The following is a 25410-nucleotide window of genomic DNA, read 5'->3' as shown; positions in this document are numbered from 1 at the left end:
TAGTTTGCATGGATTTTCTCTCCATAGAACCAGACAGTAAGAACACTAAAGATGTCTTAGTGATTACAGACCATTTTACAAAGTATGCAGTGTCCATCCCAACCAAAGATCAGAAAGCCACCACCGTCGCGAAGAACCTGTGGGAACATTTTTTAGTCCACTACGGGTTTCCTGAGCGTCTTCATAGTGATCAGGGACGGGATTTCGAATCACGTACAATCAAGGAACTTTGTTCTTTACTTGGTATCCGTAAAGTCAGAACGAGCCCTTATCACCCTCGTGGCAACCCCGTTGAACGGTACAATCGTACATTACTCAGCATGTTGGGAACTTTACAAGCCACTGAGAAACATCACTGGCGCGATTTTGTAAAACCACTTACTCACTCGTACAATTGTACAAAAAATGACGTGACGGGATACTCTCCCTACGAGCTAATGTTCGGTAGGCAGCCTCGGTTGCCTATAGATATTGCCTTTGGGTTACCGCATTTGAACAAGCCCTCTATAACTCATTCTCAGTATGTTAAAGAACTGAAGAGTCATCTGGAACAGAGTTATGACATTGTCATAAAAAACTCTCAAAAAACAGCGAGGAAGAACAAAGAACGGTTCGACAGAAACATTCGTGAGTCCACACTAGGTGTGGGAGATCGTGTTTTAGTCCGAAATCTTCGCTTAAGAGAAAAGCATAAATTAGCAGACAAATGGGAGCAAACAGTGTATATAGTTCTCAAACAGATGGAAAACTTGCCAGTATACACTGTAAAACCAGAGAACGGAGAAGGACCCAACAGAACACTCCACAGAGATCTTTTACTGCCTTGTGGTTTTCTCTCTTCATTAGAAAATGAAACAGAACGCGTTACGAAACCTAGCAGACCTCATACAAGACAGAGTTCAGCCTTAGAACCTGACCCAGATGAGCCACTTGACGAAGAGGTAGATGAGTTTTATCACTCTGATCTTCCACAAGTGCTAAACCGACCATCCTATCAAATAGCGGTCACCTTGCCAAATAGGGAACTCATAGCAGATTCAGGACCGGTAAATAATATTCAACAACAAAACACACTATCCTTACACACAGGGGATCGCAAGGAACCAACCTTAGCTGGTAATGAAAATGCTGAATTGTCCTTACTTGACAAAGGCATCAACACCGAAACATTCTTACCTGACAGAATGAGTGAAACTGCGACATTCTTACCTGAAAGAGTGAAAGAAGCAGCAACATACTTACCTGAAAAAACGAAAAAAAACGAAGTATACTTACCTGACGTAGAAACGGGGGATGAAACTAACACAAACCTACCTCAATTGGATGGTGTCCTAAAGTCGCAGCAACGTGATGTAAGTTTTGAACCCATCATACACGATCAGACACATACATCTGAAAAGACCAAAGTCTTAGAGAATAGCTCATCAGCTCTGTCGGAAACAGAGAGCTCACTTCGTCCTGTCTCAGTTGAGAATCAAACCGAAACGGATGAGCATGATACTGTGCAACCAGAGATGTATGTCAGGAGATCTGAACGAAGTAGTCAGCCTCCTCAAAGACTAACTTACTCTCAATTGGGCAATCCACTAGTGACCGTAGTTAGGTCCCTTTTCCAAGGACTTAATAAAGCTTTTATTGACTCTCTTACTCAAGAAGTTGTGTACCCCGTAGAAACAATGCACAGGGACGTGCATGATATTTAATGGGGGAGGATGTAACCCAGAAGCTAGAACCTTAATGAGGTATTAACTAATTGGCTTACTAATATGATCCATCCTCAATTTAGATAAAATATAAAATATAAATTAAGGAAATTAACAATACTAATTAATAGATATCTAATTAACTAATAGATAATTTCATAATGAATTATTGGAAGGGTGAATAACTAAAATAACGAGTTTAATATTAAACATCGGTTAAAACAAGAATCTTGAACATCCCTAACAGAAACAGAAGAGGAAAGCTGTATACTATTGGTCCAGGTGGGAATCTGAAATTTCATTGGCTGAGAGAAATAAGTCCCGCCTCCGCGAAATAAAACCGTGCGACGCAGCTGAGCGAGAGGAGAGACAAACGGCTGTGCAGCACGCAGATACAGAAAGCAAAGACTGAGCGGTTAGAGAGAGAGAGAGAGAGAAAAAAAAACAACGGTCGAGGCCGTGAAGAACCCTGATTTGGGTGCCGCATAGATAGAGGGAGAGGCGGACTTGACTCCTTCTAATAAGAGCTAGGAACTTGGAACCAACGCGGTGAGTAAAGAAAAAAGAAGAGAAAAAGCTAACGATGCAACTTAAAAAAAAAAAAGGAAACTTAAATAGCTTATCAAATTAATTCCATTCTTATAGATTTGTGTGGAGACGACAGAGTGAACCAATCCTCTGTAGGAGGGAACCGTTGGAGCGCGTTGGTGAGTGAATGAGATTAAATTCAGTAAATTATTAAATTCAAAAAGCTAATTACAGCAACCGAGGTGACAGCAGTGGGCTGCTAGACGTTAGATCCCAGGAGTTAACATCTCAAACTACCAGTTAACGGTGGTAGGGCATATAGGAGTTAACGGCTCAAACCGCCAGTTAACGGCGGTAGGGCATATGGGATTCCCAGGAGTTAACGGCTCAAACCGCCAGTTAATGGTGGTACGGCCTAGATGTACAAGGTCCTCAGGGGCGTTATAGCTAACGCCATAGAATTAGCAATGCGTCCCTTAACCAAACATTTAATAATAAAAAAATAGATAAATAAAAATAAATAAAAGCTAACTGATTAGGGAGGAATTATTTTACAAAGGTGGACCAAAGGACCAGAATTTATATTTTGTTGAATTTTGTTATAGAACATTTTATTTATTTATTTATTTATTTATTTATTTATTTATTTATTTATTTATTGTGTTACAGATATACAAGGTGTCACAATGCTGTATAGAAACACAACTAAATGTATCCTTGTTGTCATGAATGTATTTCTTGTCGAATAGTGTAGAGTAATAGAATCTAACTGAGCCTATTGAGCTGAACAATTGTTGTCATATGTAATTATATTTCCAGAGCTACTGAGAATTATTTTAATAGACAATCAAATTGATGTTATGTTAGTTGAACTGTGAACCCAAACATGATTGGCTATGCCAATAGAGTGAAGCATTTGTTTAAGTCTGTAAGACTTTATGCTGTGATGTGACGAGAAGGGTCGATGCCAACTCGCTAACAGTCCTGTTGTTTACAGGCTGGGGTTTTTTTTTTCCTTGGGTTTGATCCCGACTCCTATGATCACTCACTTGGAACGAGAACTGGATTTCTTCCTGACGAGGGAGATGGCGAGCCTTAACCACTGAACGAACCAGGACATCTCAAGTAACTGAAGAGCAGACTGCTCTCTTCTGTGAACAATCTCAACGGTGTGGTAGGAAAAAATCGCACCACCGGACTCTGACTTTCACCCCAAGCGTGGGGATTTGACTTGACGCCGGCTGACTTGTGACTCATATGATCAAATCTCATACCGACCATTTTACTATTGTCGATTGTTTTCATCTGTTTTTGTGTGTTATCTTTATGTGTTATATTTCCCATTTTTATTAAAATTTAGTATATAAACCGTTTCATGCTATACCCGTGACTCCAGTCATTCTTAAACAACCTCCAATTCTCCCCGAACCTAATTATTGGCCCATTTGTTTATTTTTTCTTTTAATTATCTTATTGTATCCTGTAATCCGGTTACATAAAACTTGGCGAGCCAGCCAGGAGAATTGTAGAGTTGTTACCTTAGCTAACCATTGACTGACATCATAAGAGTGCCTGGAGGTCACAGTGGTTTGCCATTTTGGCATTATTGGTACTTTTGAGTGTTTTAAAATGGAAGTTGTGAAAACAGAAAAGGTCAAAGTTTCAAATGCTGTTTTAATCAGTGGGTTAACTGATACAGACCTTGATAACGAAGTCTTTGGGTTTATGGAAGGATTCGGACCAGTTAACAGGCGCATTAAGTTACCAAACTGTGATCAGATTATTGTGGAGTTTCAACATGAAGCCACTGTTAAGGAATTAAAGAAACAATGTTTACCCTATGACAAACCTTGTACTAGGAACCCAGATGTTTTCTTCCATATTCAAGACCTAGCCAGCGCGTACAGTCTAGAAACTAGCACATCTGCCACTGATGCCTATCTGTCAGAGCTCAGGGACATAGCTGCGCGTAGCAATCAATCATTTAAAGACCTTCTAATGGAGGAACTGGCAAAAATTGGGGAATCTTTAGGAAGGGATACCCATGCATCTGAACCAGTCACTGAACCAGAGCCAATGCTCCATAGTGACCAAGTTACATATTCCCTGCCTTTAACACCAGAAGTTAACTATATGAACAACTCAAAGGACAATTGTCCACCTACAGAGACTGGAAAACAAAACCCTTGCATTCCACCAAATCTTTTAAACACACCTGAGGTTCAGCGAGTTATTGTGGAACACATTGTTAAAAGCAGTGAGGTTATCCCTCCGCCTACTTCACAATACAGACTAAAACCGTTCTCAGGGCGAGTTCCACACCCTTCTTTTGAAACTGACTATGATACTTGGCGTAGTAGTGTAGTGTTATGCATAAATGATCCTTCACTCACCAAGTCCCAAATTGTACGAAGAATCGTGGAGAGTCTGTCAGCCCCAGCAGCGAGCATCGTTAAAGCTCTTAGTCCAAAATCCGACCCGGAAACGTACCTTGAACATCTCGATTCAGCTTACGCAGCTGTCGAAGACGGCGACGAGCTCTTTGCTCGCTTCTTAAACACAAACCAGGACAGTGGTGAAAAACCTTCCGATTACTTTCAGAGGTTATACACCTTGTTAAACCTAGTTATTCAGAGGAATGGAATTTCCTCCAGTGACGCCGACCAGCAGCTGCTCAAGCAGTTTTGCAGAGGCTGTTGGGACAGCTCGCTGATTTCAAACCTGCAACTCGAACAAAAGAAAGACAACCCGCCTCATTTTACAGCACTTCTCCTCAAACTGCGCACTGAAGAAGACAAACAGGCTACTAAAGCAGCACGCATGAAACAACACTTAGGGGCACAACGAACTAGAGTGTATTCAAATGTGCAAACAACATGCTCTCAGAGTAAAAACACTTGTGAACTGGAAATAGATGATAACTGTGATGACTTACGCAAACAAATCGCTGAGCTCAGGAGCCAAATTGCACAGCTTAAGGTTAACAACACAGATAAAAAGGCAAAGAAAACTCAAAAAGAGTCAAAACCCCGTGTGGGGACTAAAATTCCAGATGAGCCCAAACAGATTCAGCAGATAACAGCAGTGGTGCCCAGACCAAAGCCTGGATACTGTTTTAAGTGCGGAGAAGATGGGCACATAGCTTCTAGCTGTAGCAACGAGCCAAATCCAGCACTAGTTGCAACTAAAAGACTTGCTCTTAGACAGAAGCAGCGCGAGTGGGAGATGTCAAAGCCAATTGCTCAGTCTCCTCCTTTAAACCGGTAGAAGCTCCTATCGTGGGACAGATAGGTGCTAAAGTAGAACCAAGTCCCTCTAAGGAAAGGACAGAGAGACTTTTTTGCAAGCCAGTTCATGCTCATTCAGTGCCAAAACTTCCCAAAAGATTAGTGGGTGGGCGATGCACAGCTACAGTCTCAGTTAACAGTGTTGAATGTAATTGTTTACTGGATTCAGGGTCCCAGGTAACCACCATTGCCAATTCTTTTTACCAAGAACACTTACCTGACCTCTCAATTAAACCCATCAGTAATCTGTTAGAAGTCGAGGGCGCAAACGGTCAAGCAGTTCCTTATTTAGGATACATAGAGATAAGTGTCACATTTCCAAAAGAGCTCGATCAGTCTGGACTTGAGTTACCTACCCTTGCGTTAGTGGTTCCGGATATAAGCTCAAACTCTGATACACCACTACTCATTGGCACAAACACACTCGATCCTTTGTATGAGCAATTGTCTGCCAATAACTTACCTGATTCCAAGGCACTCTCTTATGGGTACCAACACGTGCTAAAAGCCTTAGCAGTCAGAAAAAAACAAAGCAAAGATGGACGAGTTGGTGTGGTGAAGCTTCGAGGGAGAACCCAAGAAGTTCTCCCTGCAAATAAAAAACTGTTACTAGAAGGGTTTATGCAACCCAGCCAAAACAAGCATGAGCCTTATGCACTCATTGAACAACCCACCAATGGTTCTCTACCAGGGGGTATAATTGTAGACTGTTGCCTCATTTCCTTACCTTCACATGGTCCATACAAAGTACCTGTTGTACTAAGAAACGAAACTAACCATGACATCACATTACCCACTAACTGTGTGATCGCTGAGTTAGTTAAAGCCGATCGTGTTATGCCATATCCAGAACCTGACAAAAGTGATCAGAAAGTACTTGCGGCGTGTAGTTCGCAGCAACAGACTTCACCTTCAAACCCTCCTCTCAGTTTTGACTTCGGTACTTCGCCCTTGTCCGAAGAATGGAAAGGGAGGATCACCAACAAACTTAACACTTACTCCGATGTGTTTTCGCACCACGATCTTGATTTTGGTCATACACAACAGATAAGACATCACATCAACTTAAAAGACGAGACCCCATTCAAACAGAAATCTCGGCCGATCCATCCACATGATTATGAAGCCGTGAGGAAACATTTGGAAGCCCTCTTGGAAACCGGTATAATAAGAGAGTCGGAGTCTCCATTTGCCTCACCAATAGTGGTAGTTCGGAAAAAGAATGGTGAGGTACGTCTATGTATAGACTATAGAAAGCTTAATCTGCAAACCATTCGCGACGCATATGCCCTGCCTAACTTGGAGGAGTCCTTTTCTGCTCTCGCTGGATCACAGTGGTTTTCTGTGATGGACCTCAAGTCAGGTTACTATCAAATAGAGATGTGTGAAAAGGATAAACCTAAAACTGCTTTTGTTTGCCCGTTTGGGTTTTATGAATTTAACCGTATGCCACAAGGAATAACAAATGCTCCAAGCACTTTCCAACGGGTTATGGAAAAGTGTATGAAGGACATTAATCTGAAGGAAGTGTTAGTTTTCCTAGACGACTTGATCGTCTTTTCCAACTCCTTGGAAGAACACGAAACCAGACTTTCTCACGTTCTTGAACGGCTTAGAGAATACGGACTCAAGCTATCACCAGATAAGTGTCGTTTTTTCCAGACATCTGTGCGTTATCTTGGACATATAGTATCTCGAGATGGCATAAAAACCGATCCAGATAAGGTGGAAGCACTCAAAACATGGCCGAAGCCTCAGACTTTGAAGGAACTCCAATCTTTCTTAGGATTTACCGGTTATTACCGACGCTTCGTTAAAGATTACTCAAATATTGTCAAGCCACTAACATCTCTCACGGCTGGTTATCCACCCAAACGGAAAAACTTTAAAACACCACCATGTAGATCAAAGTACTTGAACCCCAAAGAACCCTTTGGGAATCGTTGGAGCCAAGACTGTGAGAAGTCCTTTCAAACTATTATTGAAAAACTTACCACTTCGCCAGTTCTTGGCTACGCTGACGCAAAACTCCCATATCTAGTACACACAGATGCTAGTACGACCGGACTCGGTGCAGCGCTATACCAAGTGCAAAACGGTGTCACACAGGTAATCGCTTATGCAAGTTGCGGTTTAAGCTCTAGTGAAACTAGGTACCCTGCGCACAAGTTGGAGTTTCTAGCCTTAAAGTGGGCCATAACAGATAAGTTTCATGACTATTTGTATGGGAACACATTCACTGTCATTACTGATAATAATCCGTTAACTTACCTCTTAACAACGGCAAAACTCGATGCAACGAGCTATCGTTGGCTAGCTGCGTTGTCCACCTATAATTTTGACATCAGATACCGTGCAGGTACACAGAACGTTGACGCGGATGGCCTGTCTAGGAGGCTGCATGATAAACCTGAAGACAACTCAAAATTCACTGAGGAATGCCAACGACTAGATGAGTTCCGATCTCATCTTTTATCCTCTGTCAAAGAAGTCGAGCTTCAACTTCAAGCCGAAGCAGTGAAGGCAACATGCCAAAAGCACATGGTCTTGGATGAGACTGATTCTCCTTGTGGTTTAGTTCAGTCACTTGCCATGTCTGCAGCGGCCATTCCAGACCTATTCCAGTTGGAAGACAATAGTGACAGTTTCTTTGCTGTGCCCAAGTATAACCATGCTGACCTTGTCTCCTTGCAGAGGAAAGATCCAACCATTGGCCGAGTCATTCAGCTGCTTATGACTGACAATAAACCGCCAACTGATACTATTGCAGAACCCCCGGTGGTTCTTAACCTTTTGAGAGAGTGGAAACGGTTTGAGTTTCAAAATGATTTACTGTACCGGAGACGCCAATTAGGACCAGAGACATCATTGCAGTTAGTCTTGCCTGATTCATTACGTTCAACAGTCATGCAAAGCCTACATGATGATATGGGGCATCTTGGGGTTGAACGTACGACAGATCTCATTCGGTCCCGTTTTTACTGGCCAAGAATGGCTAGTGATATCGAAATCAAAGTTAAAACTTGCGAAAGATGTATCCGTCGGAAGGCCCTCCCTGACAAAGCTGCTCCAATGGTGAGTATTACCACCACCAGACCTATGGAGTTAGTTTGCATGGATTTTCTCTCCATAGAACCAGACAGTAAGAACACTAAAGATGTCTTAGTGATTACAGACCATTTTACAAAGTATGCAGTGTCCATCCCAACCAAAGATCAGAAAGCCACCACCGTCGCGAAGAACCTGTGGGAACATTTTTTAGTCCACTACGGGTTTCCTGAGCGTCTTCATAGTGATCAGGGACGGGATTTCGAATCACGTACAATCAAGGAACTTTGTTCTTTACTTGGTATCCGTAAAGTCAGAACGAGCCCTTATCACCCTCGTGGCAACCCCGTTGAACGGTACAATCGTACATTACTCAGCATGTTGGGAACTTTACAAGCCACTGAGAAACATCACTGGCGCGATTTTGTAAAACCACTTACTCACTCGTACAATTGTACAAAAAATGACGTGACGGGATACTCTCCCTACGAGCTAATGTTCGGTAGGCAGCCTCGGTTGCCTATAGATATTGCCTTTGGGTTACCGCATTTGAACAAGCCCTCTATAACTCATTCTCAGTATGTTAAAGAACTGAAGAGTCATCTGGAACAGAGTTATGACATTGTCATAAAAAACTCTCAAAAAACAGCGAGGAAGAACAAAGAACGGTTCGACAGAAACATTCGTGAGTCCACACTAGGTGTGGGAGATCGTGTTTTAGTCCGAAATCTTCGCTTAAGAGAAAAGCATAAATTAGCAGACAAATGGGAGCAAACAGTGTATATAGTTCTCAAACAGATGGAAAACTTGCCAGTATACACTGTAAAACCAGAGAACGGAGAAGGACCCAACAGAACACTCCACAGAGATCTTTTACTGCCTTGTGGTTTTCTCTCTTCATTAGAAAATGAAACAGAACGCGTTACGAAACCTAGCAGACCTCATACAAGACAGAGTTCAGCCTTAGAACCTGACCCAGATGAGCCACTTGACGAAGAGGTAGATGAGTTTTATCACTCTGATCTTCCACAAGTGCTAAACCGACCATCCTATCAAATAGCGGTCACCTTGCCAAATAGGGAACTCATAGCAGATTCAGGACCGGTAAATAATATTCAACAACAAAACACACTATCCTTACACACAGGGGATCGCAAGGAACCAACCTTAGCTGGTAATGAAAATGCTGAATTGTCCTTACTTGACAAAGGCATCAACACCGAAACATTCTTACCTGACAGAATGAGTGAAACTGCGACATTCTTACCTGAAAGAGTGAAAGAAGCAGCAACATACTTACCTGAAAAAACGAAAAAAAAACGAAGTATACTTACCTGACGTAGAAACGGGGGATGAAACTAACACAAACCTACCTCAATTGGATGGTGTCCTAAAGTCGCAGCAACGTGATGTAAGTTTTGAACCCATCATACACGATCAGACACATACATCTGAAAAGACCAAAGTCTTAGAGAATAGCTCATCAGCTCTGTCGGAAACAGAGAGCTCACTTCGTCCTGTCTCAGTTGAGAATCAAACCGAAACGGATGAGCATGATACTGTGCAACCAGAGATGTATGTCAGGAGATCTGAACGAAGTAGTCAGCCTCCTCAAAGACTAACTTACTCTCAATTGGGCAATCCACTAGTGACCGTAGTTAGGTCCCTTTTCCAAGGACTTAATAAAGCTTTTATTGACTCTCTTACTCAAGAAGTTGTGTACCCCGTAGAAACAATGCACAGGGACGTGCATGATATTTAATGGGGGAGGATGTAACCCAGAAGCTAGAACCTTAATGAGGTATTAACTAATTGGCTTACTAATATGATCCATCCTCAATTTAGATAAAATATAAAATATAAATTAAGGAAATTAACAATACTAATTAATAGATATCTAATTAACTAATAGATAATTTCATAATGAATTATTGGAAGGGTGAATAACTAAAATAACGAGTTTAATATTAAACATCGGTTAAAACAAGAATCTTGAACATCCCTAACAGAAACAGAAGAGGAAAGCTGTATACTATTGGTCCAGGTGGGAATCTGAAATTTCATTGGCTGAGAGAAATAAGTCCCGCCTCCGCGAAATAAAACCGTGCGACGCAGCTGAGCGAGAGGAGAGACAAACGGCTGTGCAGCACGCAGATACAGAAAGCAAAGACTGAGCGGTTAGAGAGAGAGAGAGAGAGAAAAAAAAACAACGGTCGAGGCCGTGAAGAACCCTGATTTGGGTGCCGCATAGATAGAGGGAGAGGCGGACTTGACTCCTTCTAATAAGAGCTAGGAACTTGGAACCAACGCGGTGAGTAAAGAAAAAAGAAGAGAAAAAGCTAACGATGCAACTTAAAAAAAAAAAAGGAAACTTAAATAGCTTATCAAATTAATTCCATTCTTATAGATTTGTGTGGAGACGACAGAGTGAACCAATCCTCTGTAGGAGGGAACCGTTGGAGCGCGTTGGTGAGTGAATGAGATTAAATTCAGTAAATTATTAAATTCAAAAAGCTAATTACAGCAACCGAGGTGACAGCAGTGGGCTGCTAGACGTTAGATCCCAGGAGTTAACATCTCAAACTACCAGTTAACGGTGGTAGGGCATATAGGAGTTAACGGCTCAAACCGCCAGTTAACGGCGGTAGGGCATATGGGATTCCCAGGAGTTAACGGCTCAAACCGCCAGTTAATGGTGGTACGGCCTAGATGTACAAGGTCCTCAGGGGCGTTATAGCTAACGCCATAGAATTAGCAATGCGTCCCTTAACCAAACATTTAATAATAAAAAAAATAGATAAATAAAAATAAATAAAAGCTAACTGATTAGGGAGGAATTATTTTACAAAGGTGGACCAAAGGACCAGAATTTATATTTTGTTGAATTTTGTTATAGAACATTTTATTTATTTATTTATTTATTTATTTATTTATTTATTTATTTATTTATTTATTTATTTATTTATTGTGTTACAGATATACAAGGTGTCACAATGCTGTATAGAAACACAACTAAATGTATCCTTGTTGTCATGAATGTATTTCTTGTCGAATAGTGTAGAGTAATAGAATCTAACTGAGCCTATTGAGCTGAACAATTGTTGTCATATGTAATTATATTTCCAGAGCTACTGAGAATTATTTTAATAGACAATCAAATTGATGTTATGTTAGTTGAACTGTGAACCCAAACATGATTGGCTATGCCAATAGAGTGAAGCATTTGTTTAAGTCTGTAAGACTTTATGCTGTGATGTGACGAGAAGGGTCGATGCCAACTCGCTAACAGTCCTGTTGTTTACAGGCTGGGTTTTTTTTTTTTCCTTGGGTTTGATCCCGACTCCTATGATCACTCACTTGGAACGAGAACTGGATTTCTTCCTGACGAGGGAGATGGCGAGCCTTAACCACTGAACGAACCAGGACATCTCAAGTAACTGAAGAGCAGACTGCTCTCTTCTGTGAACAATCTCAACGGTGTGGTAGGAAAAAATCGCACCACCGGACTCTGACTTTCACCCCAAGCGTGGGGATTTGACTTGACGCCGGCTGACTTGTGACTCATATGATCAAATCTCATACCGACCATTTTACTATTGTCGATTGTTTTCATCTGTTTTTGTGTGTTATCTTTATGTGTTATATTTCCCATTTTTATTAAAATTTAGTATATAAACCGTTTCATGCTATACCCGTGACTCCAGTCATTCTTAAACAACCTCCAATTCTCCCCGAACCTAATTATTGGCCCATTTGTTTATTTTTTCTTTTAATTATCTTATTGTATCCTGTAATCCGGTTACACTTACTTTTGTTAAATAAATCAGTTGTTGAACCCCCACTCCTCTGTTTGGTCTCCTTTCTTATTACAGCCCACCACTTCCACTCTGGGTTGTAACAATCTGCAGACAGATTTCTGAGTATCTCCTCCTTTACACAGATCCTCACTGAGCCATGTACTGTGAACAAATAGTTTCTCCATGATATTATCCAGCAAGGTCCCATTTTTGTCAAAACAAGGGTGAGGTAATGAAAAAATAGAAATATTTCATTAAATTAACATTTAAATTATTTATATGCATCATTAAAAAAAACATGTTTTGAAATATATAAAGTGCACCAAACTTTACTCAGTCCATTCAACAATTCTAAATGGACAATTATGTAACTCATCAATTAATTATTTGAAAGGATAATTTGTCAATTAAATACTGAAAAAAATAAACAATACATTAATGAGGCAAGAACTTCTCTCTCTCTCTCTCTCTCTCTCTCTCTCTCTCTCTCTCTCTCTCTCTCTCTCTCTCTCTCTCTCTCTCTCGAAGCCCCACTCTAAGGGAGTTTGCAGTGTATTAGTGAGTCATATATTGTACAACCACAGTCATAAAGTTTTCAATCAGTAGTTTTATTTCAGTATGTATTTTTCCAGTATCACAAAAAATGTAATTTTATATGGTTAAAACCATCTAGCTTATGTGCACTTTTTAAAACACTGCCCAGCAAACATTCGGACGTTTAATGACAGTTGAACGGTCACAACTGTAAAATACCTGGAATTAAGAAAAATTAACATGATGTCTACTACATTTTCCTTGCTCGGACTCGAACCTGGATCCTCCGGGGGGAGAGTCACCCGCTCTCCCAGCTGAGCTATGACAGCAGCTACTGAATATCAGACTTTTTTATATAGATAGGTAGAGGGTAAAGTGCGGGGTAAACTAACCAATCAGAGGACAGAGAAGATCTGCCACAGGCCACGCCTCCAGAGTGCCAAAAGCCCTTACAGCCGAGCGAGCAGGAGTCAGAAACCGAGCGCGCAGAGAGGCTGCCGCGCGCACAGAGACTGCCGCGCGCGCACGTTTTCCTCTGCCGTGTGCTCGTTGACAACGCGCGCACGCAGGTTTGTCACTTGTGCACATCCTTGTGCGCTCACAGACACAGTTTGCTCCCTCTCAGTGCACAAATGACCTCTCGCCATGTATATTTTCGCTCGCGAGTCCCGTTCACACGCGCGCTGCCATGTATATTTTCGCTCGCGATTCCCGTTCACACGCGCGCTGTGGACCCAATGCGCGTGCACGGGTTGTGGCACGCTTTAAACGCCATACCCAGCTCCACAGCTGACAGAGCTACATGTTCAGGTTGTTTTCCTGTTTTATGTTTCCACACACAGCGCTGCTAGAGCCCATAATAATGGCGAGCCCGGGATAAGAGAGAACGCAGTTGAGTAAGGGAGAGAGAGACTCCTCCCACATCAGCAGGTTCAGGCTGACTTCTAAAGCTTGGTTTATACTTCATCAGCGCGAGCATTGAGTCGCGCACTGTAGTTGACTTAAAAGTTCAACTTCTCTTTTAAAAATGGTCTGAATGTTTCTGACGGCACACGTTAGTTCAAACAATCTAAGGTGTCAGAATGCGTGCGTCTCTCACGGAACAAACGTTTTAGTGAGGAAAAACTATCAGACGGCTTCAAAAACGTGCAGCCAGCCTATCTTGGTAATGCAGGGAAAACTGTGTTTTTTGTTATTTAATACATTTAAAATCTATTTCTACCTGCAGATTTCCTCCATGCATTTTTGGAGTAGAACTGTTTTAATAAAGCTCCTCTAGATAAAAATCACAAACACAAGTTGATTCGCAAACACATTAAAAAGTAAAAAGATAAGAATGGGAGAAAATATTAGTAGCTTTAACTGTTTTTATTGTATAATTAAATAGAAAATATTAATGGGAATGATTTGATTACTAAATTAGAATCTAGACCATCTTTTCACTTAATCTACAGGATGCCCTGGCAGGCTAATGTTGGACCTTTGTCTGCAGAAAATCGTGAATTGAACCGAAATCGCAATTTCTGCTAGAAAAATTGCAATTAAATATTTTCCTAAAATCCTTCAGCCCTACTCTGCAGCCTGACCTCTGTCAGTGAGCTCCAGGGCAGCTGTGGCTACACTGTAGCTCATCACCATCAGTGTGTGAATGGATGAATTATACACTGTGGTGTAAAGGGCTTTGGAGTCCTGAGTCTGAAAGGTGCTATGCAAAGTGTGCGTCATTCATTTATCATAATGCGTTTAGGCTAGTCACCTGCTTCTGCTACTTGGGCCTAGTAGTCTGTTACACGCTGGGGATCGGCCCTTCCAATGCAAACAGCAGCCTATTCATGCTGATGGATAGAAGAAGAAAAAACATTTTTCATAGCACCTCTCAACGTAAAAATCATGAGGCACATCACACACACACACACACACACACACACACACACACACACACACACACACACACACACACACACACACACACACACACACACACACACACGCACAAAATATTTTAAAACGTTTTAAGAAATATCGTAATAAAAATGGAAAATTGAACCTAAAGAGCAAAGACAGAACGTATAACAGAGGAAGTAGACTGCAGAATGGTTTTGGCCTCCAGCTACAAGGACGTAGACACAGTCACTACTTCACTGAGTAGAATCAGCTTAGTTGTGCTAATAATCTGCAAACATGGTGTTATTTCTTCAGTGTGATCATTAAATTTAGCTGGCAGCACTTCTATACGTTGAAATCTTCTAGCATTGTGTACATGTGCTCAAAATCAATTGTTTTCTCAACTTGCTGGCTCTGGTGTTTTTGCTGATCTCATAAATGTGTGCGTGTGTTTGTGTGTGTAAGTGTGAGACCAAACTAAGCCAAAATAACACATAATTGTGGTAAAAGATATTAAGATATTGCTTTTGAACCCATGAAATATAACTCATCATGTGCATGATATCTAAAGCTGCACTTGAATTTCTGCAGTGCAATAAAAAAGTGTTTTCTGCTGAAGGGTCCCGTGCGTAATGGCCACCCTTAAAGCCTCCAGAGGCAGTGGAATGTTTTTCTGACAAATCCCAACTCAATTGTTTACACTCACTGTGTGAATCCAGTTTGCTTCTTATTGTCTTTTCCTGCAATAAAATGCAGCTTTGTGGCTGGCAGAGGGCTCCTTGCCTGGCTTCCTTTGAACAGCTTGCTTGCCCAGGGCTTGTCCCCTGTCTTTCCTCCTTTGTTTTTTCTCTTTTTTGTCTTCATTTCTTTAGTTATTGCTTCTCCAGCACACACATACTGTACCACAAGCAAAAATGCCCAACAAGACAACTCTCATCTAATCTCATTACTGCATCAGATTAGACACATCTAGTAGGTCTCAACGTAACCTTGGAGACTGGGATGTATTGCATGGTTAAAACCTTCGTTATGGTAAGTACTGACAACACATACTTAGAGTAGTTTTAGTTTTTCTGCCACAAACATCCTGATCAACCTATGAAATCTTGGACAGAATTAATTGAAAGGGACGGATTGACAACAGCAGAGAGATGCTCTCTCCATTTTACCACAGGGGAAGTTTTGCTATAGGGTTCTTCAGCGCAGGGTTACGGCTTTGATGGAGAAGTCTTATAGGTGATAAATCTTGACTAGCATAAAATGATAAGGCCCCCGGTGTAGCAAAAACAGAATTGCAGAGAGCCCTTGAATAAAACACGTCCTGATGCTGCAGCATGTCAATAGGTGTGTCAATGTGTTGTTAAATCATGTCCAACTACAACATAAAGCCAATAAAACTGAGCTAGATGGAGTTGTGTTTCTGGAGAAGCCTTCATAAACTAGTCTGGGATTAAAACCAAACACAACTGATTCATTAACTGATTGGCCTACCAGAAAACCAGCAACAACACTTTAATTGTTGTTTAATCATCAGAGTAAATGCAAACACCAGACGTTCTGCTATAGAATCAATGAGTGCGTTTACATGCAGCCAGTGACCCTTTTAAAACCCGAATGTTCACAATAACCCGGTTCCGCAGGTCCTTGTAAACACCGCCAAAAACCCGGATATGCTCCTAACCGGGTTTTTAAAAACCCGGTTACTACACCTGGGGTAACCCTTTTCTAACCCGAATGTTTGGTCGTGTAAACGCATGTCGGGATATCCCCATCAAAGCGTGTGTTCTGCGCATGCTCTGTTCGCAAGGAATCTTGGTCTTTTGAGTAGCGAGACGTCTTGTATGCGCCAGAACACCGGAAGTAAACAACAAGTTGGGAGCAACATGGCGAGTCGCGGCACAGCACCACACTTTTGGAGTGACGAAGAAACTAAAGCGCAAACAAACGCGGTTGCTATCTCTTCCGAACTGGGAAACATGTTGTTGTTTTCACGGATACCGCAACAAGAAGAACCGGAAATGACGCATATTGCGTCTGGACGTAGTCCATACGTCCTGACGCTACCCCAACGTCCGCATTTAAATCGGGTTATGCAAGTTAGGGGTAACTCTTTCTATTTATGCTTGCAAACGGGTTATTCTGATCAACTCAGAAACCCGAATACCGACCTTAACCCGATCATAACCCGGATATTGGCTGCATGTAAACGTATACATAGGCAAAGCGCTTTTCCACACCCAGACTCAAAGTTCAATACTTTAAAGGATTTGAAAGAAAAGCATTGTGCATGTTTCTGTTTGGTCGACTAAGCTGCTGTTAGTGTTCATCTTTGGTGAGTGCTGTAAATATGGATGCTTGTTCACTCTCAGACCAAAGTAAAATCTAATGACAAATTTTTACATCGTAATTTAGTAATGGTTGTACGTTTGCTTTTAAAATGCATTATAATTAGCCCTTTTCATTTTGTTATTGTTTAAAAATAGACAAAAAAAAAACAAGAAGGACCTGGCTAATATAGGAAACCTTTTACTCGTTGGCCTAGTGCACTGAACTGTATTGGAAGGCTGACTTTGAAGTATCTTTAGACGATGCTTGTCGTGATTTGGCACTTTATAAATAAACTGAATAAAAAAACTGTACAAGAAGAAATAATGTCACAAATTTCTTAAACACATGATTTGCAAAATCGAGAAAAAGACAGAAACTTTCTGCCTCAATGATGATTCCCACCAAACTCTACACCGGGGTCAAACTTATCTCTACTAGGGTCAAGTCAGCCCTGATGGAGTTTTACTGACACACTCCTGCAGGTTCCTATTGGACCAGGAAGTAGGAACATTCCTATCAGGTAAGCTACCAATCACATGGATCAGCCAAAAACATGTCTATGTTATGATGAGTGCTGCTGGCACATGATCTGGAATAAAAGAAACAATAACATCTACTTAATTTAGAAAAAAACATACTTTGACATACTGTTTCAATAAAAGTATTCAAAAAGACTCGCAGGACGATCGGTGTGTTTGTTTCTGGCCACCATTGCTGACAACCCATGTTTTAGAACTGAAGAAGCTTCTTGGGTGAGAAGTAAAATAGACACATTTTCATTGTTGGAGCTTCAGGGTAAATTCTGGGAGGATAAATTGACCAGGAGATACGATGGCCCGGTCCTCTCAGTCTCCATAAAAGAAATCAGCCATTTCAGGACTTGGCACAGACATCAGCATATCGAGACTGCTTCAGCAGTGAGTGATGCCACTGATCAGCACAAATAAATGGCCACAGTAACATTAAAAGGTCTATTCTGTCAAAGTCAGGCAACTTAATGCATTGTGAGGACAGAGATCTGCTGTGAGTGGCGTTCAGTGACCAAGAGAGGCGCCGTGCTCGGAGACAACAAACCCCCATGTATGACGTCTTTGTGGGGGGATTTCCGCTGTGTAACACCTGCCAAGAGCCCAGTTATTTGTTTCCTGTTTTACTTTGACATCCTCCTCTCTCCTCTGTGTCACTTCCTGTCCTTCGTTAACCAGAATCATCTCAGCTGTGTTGACTTGTATTGAACCTCTCTCTGTTCTCCTTTCAGTTGCCAGTTCGTTGTTGTCTTCTAGCACTTCGTTCCAGCCGTGATAGTGCTTGGGCTCATTATCTTTCACTTTGTTTTGGTTCATTCGTCTCTGCCCTGTTGCCAGCTTACTTGGATTTGTTGGAATTTTATGCCTGTTTTTGACCTCTGCCTTAATAAAGGACAATTGCTTTTTATCTCCTCGTTTTCGAGCCATGCTTTTGGGTCCAGTTCTCTATACCTGACACCGCTGTATTTCTTGGTCTTGGGAGTTTAGTTACAGCTATTTAAGCTGCATGAAATGTGCTTATTTACTTGTGTTTCCAATCTGCTTCGCAAGAATCTCTTCTAATTTTACTAATGCAGACATTTTTGGATGTCTGCTGATGTCATTTCCTACTGAATTCCAACCAGTCAGGGTGAGTTGACAAAACGTTCCGTTCAGCCACTCTACTGGGCCTTTCCGTGTACCTAGCCCGTTCAGGTACTCCCTTGGTTCCTGAAAATGGGCTGGTCAGCCAGCCTGATGAAGTGGAGTCATATGCGTATGCCAGGAAGTTCCGGTAAAATTATTCTGGATTAGAAACACGCCTAATGTCTTCCAGATAACCAGAAAAATCCAGTAGTTTTCATTTACTACTCAAAAACGACTTCCACATACACAACAATGGGATTTGGGGCGACGGTGGCACAGGAGTTAAGTGCTCGCCCCGTAATCGGAAGGTTGCAGGTTCAAGCCCCGCTCAGTCTGTCGTTGTGTCCTTGGGCAAGACACTTAACCCACGTTGCCTGCTGGTGGTGGTCGGAGGGACTGGTGGCGCCAGTGCTCGGCAGCCTCGCCTCTGTCAGTGCGCCCCAGGGCAGCTGTGGCTACATAGGTAGCTCATCACCATCAGTGTGTGAATGTGTGTGTGAATGGGTGAATGACTGATTGTGTTGTAAAGCGCCTTGGGGGGTTCCAGGACTCTAGAAGGTGCTATATCAAGTACAGGCCATTTACCATTTACCATTTTACCATAAGATGATCGTGTTTTGGATGATTGAGAATCTACACTAGCGTGTTGCAGCAATGTCCTCAGAAAAAAACACTATACCAAGTGTACTCCTGGCTCATGTCAGCGCTGTATCAGTCATAGTTTCGCCCAGACTGGTTAAACGCCGGATGACACTCGTTCCAACCACCACAATGGGCATGTCCGCCCTGCTGTGAGACCCAGGGAGTTTCTCTGTGTTCAGAGCCAGAGAACAACTGACTTTCAAAGCAAAAATAATAAAACGTGGTGACTTTTTTCAGCCTTAACTACAGTAATAACTAACTTTTAAGTAAGTTGATCTGTGTTCTGTTTGCGGTACCAACAGATGTCCTTAATTCCACTTTAATGGGAATGCAACAACTGTGTCATAATTCCATCTTTTAGATCTTTTTAAAACACAGAAAGGTTTTATTTACCCGCAACGTTTCGTTTGCGGCTGCATGCAGTGTAATAAGAACTAAAAGATGGAATTAGAATTTCAACACAGATGTTTAAAGATAAAACCGTGTCATAAGTTATTCTAATGAAGGTCAGCACTATTTATTTTTCATCTTTCTTCTGCAGACCAATTGTACTAAAATGTGCCAGCTCCAGGCTCAGCCTGGCTCGCCCTTTCAAGATGTCTCCACACGTCATAAGCTTCCTCGGCTGCTATAAAGACAATCACTGCGCTGTGGGATTACTTACAATTAAATCCTAAAGTTGAGCCACTGAGAAGATTTTCTCTTGCCATTTTCCCCCATGCAGCTCACTGGATCTGCTCTGCTTTGTGATTCCACCCTGAACAGGCGGATGTGACCTTGACGGACTAAAGCAGCGAGTCAACATCAGGATGCAGACGTTGGCATCCAGTCCGCCGCAGATGTATCTGTATCTGTCTACAATCGTTACTTAATAGAACTGCAGCAGCAGGTTGGAGCCACAGGGTCTCCACAAAGCTGACAGTGGGTGCCATTTTTGGTGTGAATTGTCCTAATGGGACAAGGCCCATTCCTGCCTCACTATATGATGGCACGGCCCAATAGGTGGCGGCTTCAGAGGGATGTCCAGCAGCTCCCCTGAATGCCTGTGACTCATTTATATTGGCAGAGCTGGATGGATTATTCCAATTAGCTCCAAAAACAGAAAAAAACAAAGTCCCACGCTGGGGCTGTCACAGAGAGACGGGGCAAAACCAAGAGCACCGCTGCTTTGAAGGTTAGCTGCTGTAAAGACATTATTTCATGTCTCTGCACAAAAACAAAGTCTGGCGAGCTCAATGTGTGATGGTAATAACAGAGGGAAGAGATCAGATTATTACAGAGCATCATTATTGTCTGCTTGTTCCCTTTAAGGCCATGTTTGGTGCCATTACATAAAACTGGAATAAATGTAATTAAGGTCCTACCAGGAGGAAATGTAAAGCGTAAGAATTAAATTACAGAAAATTAACACAAACAGTGATTCTGTTTAACACTATGACTCTGGGATCAAATTAGATGAATAAAAAAAACAAGTGAAAATAGCAGTTGTTGAGGGGACATTGGGAAGCAAAGAGAAGCCGATATCTAAATGAACGCTAACGAGCAGAATCCATTTCTGGGACTGATGGTCTTTCTAAGCAGGCAGTGAGGAGCGGGGTCGCAGGGCGGCGGGAAGCAGACGAACGGATGAAATAAACAGCCACTCATCTATTCCTGGTAATTGTGTTTCCACTTCTACTAGGACAGGCGGACCTTTCTTTTGCTCTTCAGGCAGTCGACGTGATAGGAGGAGGTTTTGGGTAGTTAAGGGAGGGATTAAACAGCTTGGTTTGTTCAGATGGCCGCTCACACCAACACCTCTCCACCCTTAGGTGCTCCTCTTCAAACAACCTGACACTCAAACTGGAAAATAATCACTTGGATCTAAAAAATCATGTAAAAAAACATGAAACAGATATTAGTTAATGTCCCTTCACTCACAAATAGGCAGGTCTTAAATGTGAGCGCACTCTTAAAACAAGCTGATTGAGTCTGTTCTTGTTGCCCGAGGCCTCCGAAGGGCCGACCCCGTGGACTCCAGTCCAATTATTCCTCCCAGCAGACAACCTGGCAGACTGCTGCAGCCGGCCAGCATGGCACTGGTCATTCCTACAGGCTGTGGTGGACCTCAGTTTCTGATAAGCATGACCGTGACTGGCAGAAAACGGAACAAACTGATAGAGATGGCTGTTTCCGCTGCTCTGAGGACAACTGTGAAAGAAGGAAAGTAGTACACAGAGCAGCAAGCTGGACCGAGATGAACATCATTTATAGATAAACTATCGTCGACTTTACTGTAAGAAAACATCAACAGATTCTTCCTGCCAAAGGTAAAAATTCACACACGTCATGTGTTAGTCTGGTTTTTCATTCAAGTGTAAATAAAACACAACAAATAGGCTTTCTGCTCATCAGTCTCTTGTTTCTTTAACTGTTTTAGTGTGTATCTCCTCCTGGATTCGTCCTTTGGTATGGTACACTGTACAAAAACAACTTCCACATACACAACAATGGGATTTGGGGGAAATTAGTGACTTAAACAATTGGGGCTCAGTTTCTATTGACAAGCTTGTGCTCCTGTGTGTTTGTGTCTCACAGGTGTGTGGTTACCACTGGCAGCAGCATTAACATTTCTGTTGATATACTAAACTGTCGTGTAGCTTGGTTCAATACTGAAGTAAATGTAAAACCTTTTATCTTTCTAACAGTGTAGATTTACAGGTAATCAGGTACTGTGATCACAAATTAGACAGAAGCATCTGAGACAAGCCAAGCAGGATGCTAGCTACATGTTTCTATTGCTGTAGTTTCTATTGACCTGAAGATAAGGAGAGACTCTTTTACCGTAACTAATTCGGACAGTTTCTGCTCCTGCTGGAGTTTCAGCAGGCAGAGTCAACCAGGTTCATGGTATACCAAGAGTAAACGTGATGAGACACAGTGTGTGTGGGTTAGGCTTTATAACTATTACTTTATTACAGCTTATAAAGATGGATATGGATTTATCATAGCAGGGTTGATCTTTGCAGGCTGTGTTTGCTTGAAATTTCTATCTAGTTGTTTTTTTTCCTTCTGGCAGCAAAGCTGAGCTACCTGGAAGGTATGGCTGTTTTGTTTTTTCATGCTTGACCTGATGTGGAGTTTAGGACTCACCTGCTCTAATATGGTATTGATCCTGTCCACCTCACAGTCTATCACAAAGAGCTTCTCCTGCCTCCTGTCCATCTCCTCGATGATGCGTCTGAACTCTGCTGCGTCTGTTGTGCTGCTGACGGAGCGAGCGGTCACCTGCCAGCTGTTCGCCACAGCCGCCTCCATGATGGCCTGCAGTATGGAGAAACCTACGGAGATGAAGAAAATAAAGACAATTAGAAAAGTGACAGTTTAGGGCAAAAACAGGGTGGTTCTGGAATATTCTGGAGAGGTTGATATTTGAATGCGTTGGTTAAAGGGCATTAGGAGTTCTGCAAACTCCATCTGTATTATCGTGGACGTTTTATGTGTGAGTACATTAATTCATATTTGCATATTGAAAAGGCAATATCATTGACATTAAAGGATATAAATTGCATCTCCATACTATTACTCCTGATGTTATTCAGTCTGACGTCAATTAGATTACAGCATTTAGCTCTGCCGCGCGTTAACTTTGGCGGCGCTGCTAAACGTCTCTCGTCTGCTCTAGGATCATGGCGGTGCATTTAAAGATACAGACAATGAAAGATTCATTGGGCCAGCGTTGGAAAGAGATCATTATGCTACCAGAAGAATGGAGAAGGAGCCATTCCAATGATTAATTCACGCGTGGAATATTTTCATTTAACGGTACGCTCAGAAACACTGTGGTCGAATCACACACCACAGAATGAATAATGCAGCCCTATTTCTGGGGGGATGGATTGCGTGTAACACAAGCTGGAATAAAAATGACTTAACTCATCTCCAGTGTTGAACAAGTGAGAACGAACATGAAGGTTATTCATGGAAATCAAACACAGTGCTGGTGATTCATTAAACCAAGGACAAAGGAATTGCTAATTGAATGTCAAATAAGCTCCGTTTCTACACCTCCACTCGTTTTTCATCTTCAGTCATCTGGGTTGCTGATGCGTACAGAGGAATGGAGAAAAAAAGTGTAACAATACCCTATTTTGGTGGTTGTATTCACATTTTATAAAATAATAATTGATGTCCAAATAGCCTGTTACAGTCTGAAGGGCAGGGTAAGCATTTGCTGGTTTTAGTTGAACACTTTCCGTAAATCATCGGCATGAAGTCCAAAGAAACTATACCAAGAAAACGTTTGGCATTTTCTGTCCTTTTCAGGTGCTCCTCTGAGTTTGGAAAAGTATCACACACATTTCCTCACACAGCCACAACTCAACGAGGTGACCTTTTGCCGTGAGGCTGGATGAGAAGCGGGGGTCGGCATGCACCGCGTCATCTATCCAGAGCAGTAGTGGCACACTGCTTGAAGACCGCCCAACCTCAGGGTTCGGGGGAAATCCAGCTTTCAGGTTGCGTTTTATGAATTGATCTCATGTGACGCTCGCTGAAGATGTATATGGCTGCCCTTTCGGAGTTTTCACTGTTTAACAAAATCAAACATCTGTTCGCTAAACATCCCGTCCTAAATTTCACATTTAAATCCTCATCAGCATATAACAAAGATGGCTGACATGTCTCTGTCTCCTTTTGCTGTAAAAAAAAAAAGTGAAGGAAAATGACCCCATTCACATGTGTCTGCACTCTAACCCAGGCTTTCCACGGGAGCCGTCAGCAGCACGTTACTGCAGCAGCACGTCATAGCTGCTGATAGGAACCGCTGTGGTCAACAGAACCTTTTCCACTAGAGCCGTCACAGCGCGAGTCGGCCGCGTCTCAGGAGCAGCATGTCGTGGCCCTTACGCGCCGGTTCTATTTTCTACGCGCAACGCTTCTGAAACGGGTCAAGTTCGACATTTTTGGGGAAGGAAAGACAGGAAATCGGACGCGGAAATGGAGAGAAGCTCCCGAGATTTTCAGAATAAAGAACGTACTGCCTTCCGGTTGCTTTACTTCTAAAAAAAGTTACTAACTGTGCGGCCCCGTGAGAAGTTATCACCTAGCTAGTGGTCTCCTTTGTTTTTCAGGTCCGTATTGGCGATTACAAAACGGACAGAACATAAAACACAAACCATGTTGTAATTTTCTCCTGCTTGTTGTTGTGTTTACTGACGAAGTCACTCGTGTGACTTCGTGCTCTGTCGGTGACAGCTGCTCCCCTGCTGCTTCGCGTCTCGTGGGAAGGGCCAAGCAGCAGTTTACGCGAGCGAGACGTGCTGCTGCAGTAACGTGCTGCTGACAGCTCCCGTGGAAACCCGGGGTAAGAGGCTGAAACCCCTACTGCTCTTTTGCACACAATCGCAGTGCATTTCAAACCTCAAAATAACAAATTACAACACAGAAGCCAGGAAGGAACTGCTGGGGTCAACTCCTGGAAATACAATTGTCAAAAGTGTATTTTAATGTTTTAGTTGTTGACATGGAGCAGACGGGGTTTAATACCTGCAGCCAGCCACTAGGGGGTGCTCTGGTGTGTTTCAACTTCAACTGTTGCATTAAGTTCTTCTAAACATGTTTTGTAAACGTTGGGTTTTACTTTCCGTTTGCGTGCGTTTATCTGGATTTCAGGGTTAGCAGCCCCAGCAGAGACACCCAAACTGTTCTCTCAGCTGCCTGCACCTGCTTCACCTGTGGGACCCCAAGGTCCTGGGTCATGCTGGAGATATATTCACTCCAGTGTGTCCTCAGCCAACCTGACCACATGAGCTGGCTTCTCTCAATGTGGAGGAGCAGCACCTCTACTCCAAGCCTCCCCGGATGTCAGAGCTCCTCACCCTGTTTCTAAGGCTTAGCCTGACCACCCGCAGGAATGAGTTCAGTTTATTGGGGGGGGCACAGGCCTGGCGCTGGGGGCTAACATATCTACCAACGGTGTTTAAGCAAGGGGGGTGGCAGGGGTGTAGTGCCTGATAGGTTGATGTAA

The 25410-nt window shown here is 42.4% G+C and overlaps 1 protein-coding gene across 4 annotated transcripts in view; it reads right to left on the bottom strand.

Moving 5' to 3' along the window:
* LOC107394330 (glutamate receptor 3) overlaps positions 1-25410 on the bottom strand; it is a 176476-nt gene that overhangs the window by 69678 nt on the left and 81388 nt on the right. For all 4 annotated transcript variants that reach the window (XR_001574010.3, XM_015973347.3, XM_015973280.3 and 1 more), the window contains exon 4: positions 22536-22723. Coding sequence is in view for 3 of the 4 variants with exons in the window: in XM_015973347.3 (XP_015828833.3) it covers positions 22536-22723 (188 nt within the window). In the remaining variant the exon portion in view is untranslated. The remainder of the gene's footprint in view (positions 1-22535; positions 22724-25410) is intronic.

Source organism: Nothobranchius furzeri, chromosome 1 (genome assembly GCF_043380555.1).
Source record: "Nothobranchius furzeri strain GRZ-AD chromosome 1, NfurGRZ-RIMD1, whole genome shotgun sequence".
Taxonomy (NCBI): Eukaryota; Metazoa; Chordata; class Actinopteri; order Cyprinodontiformes; family Nothobranchiidae; genus Nothobranchius; species Nothobranchius furzeri.
The sequence above is the reverse complement of the archived record's forward strand: the minus strand, read 5'-3'. Positions and strand labels throughout refer to the sequence as shown.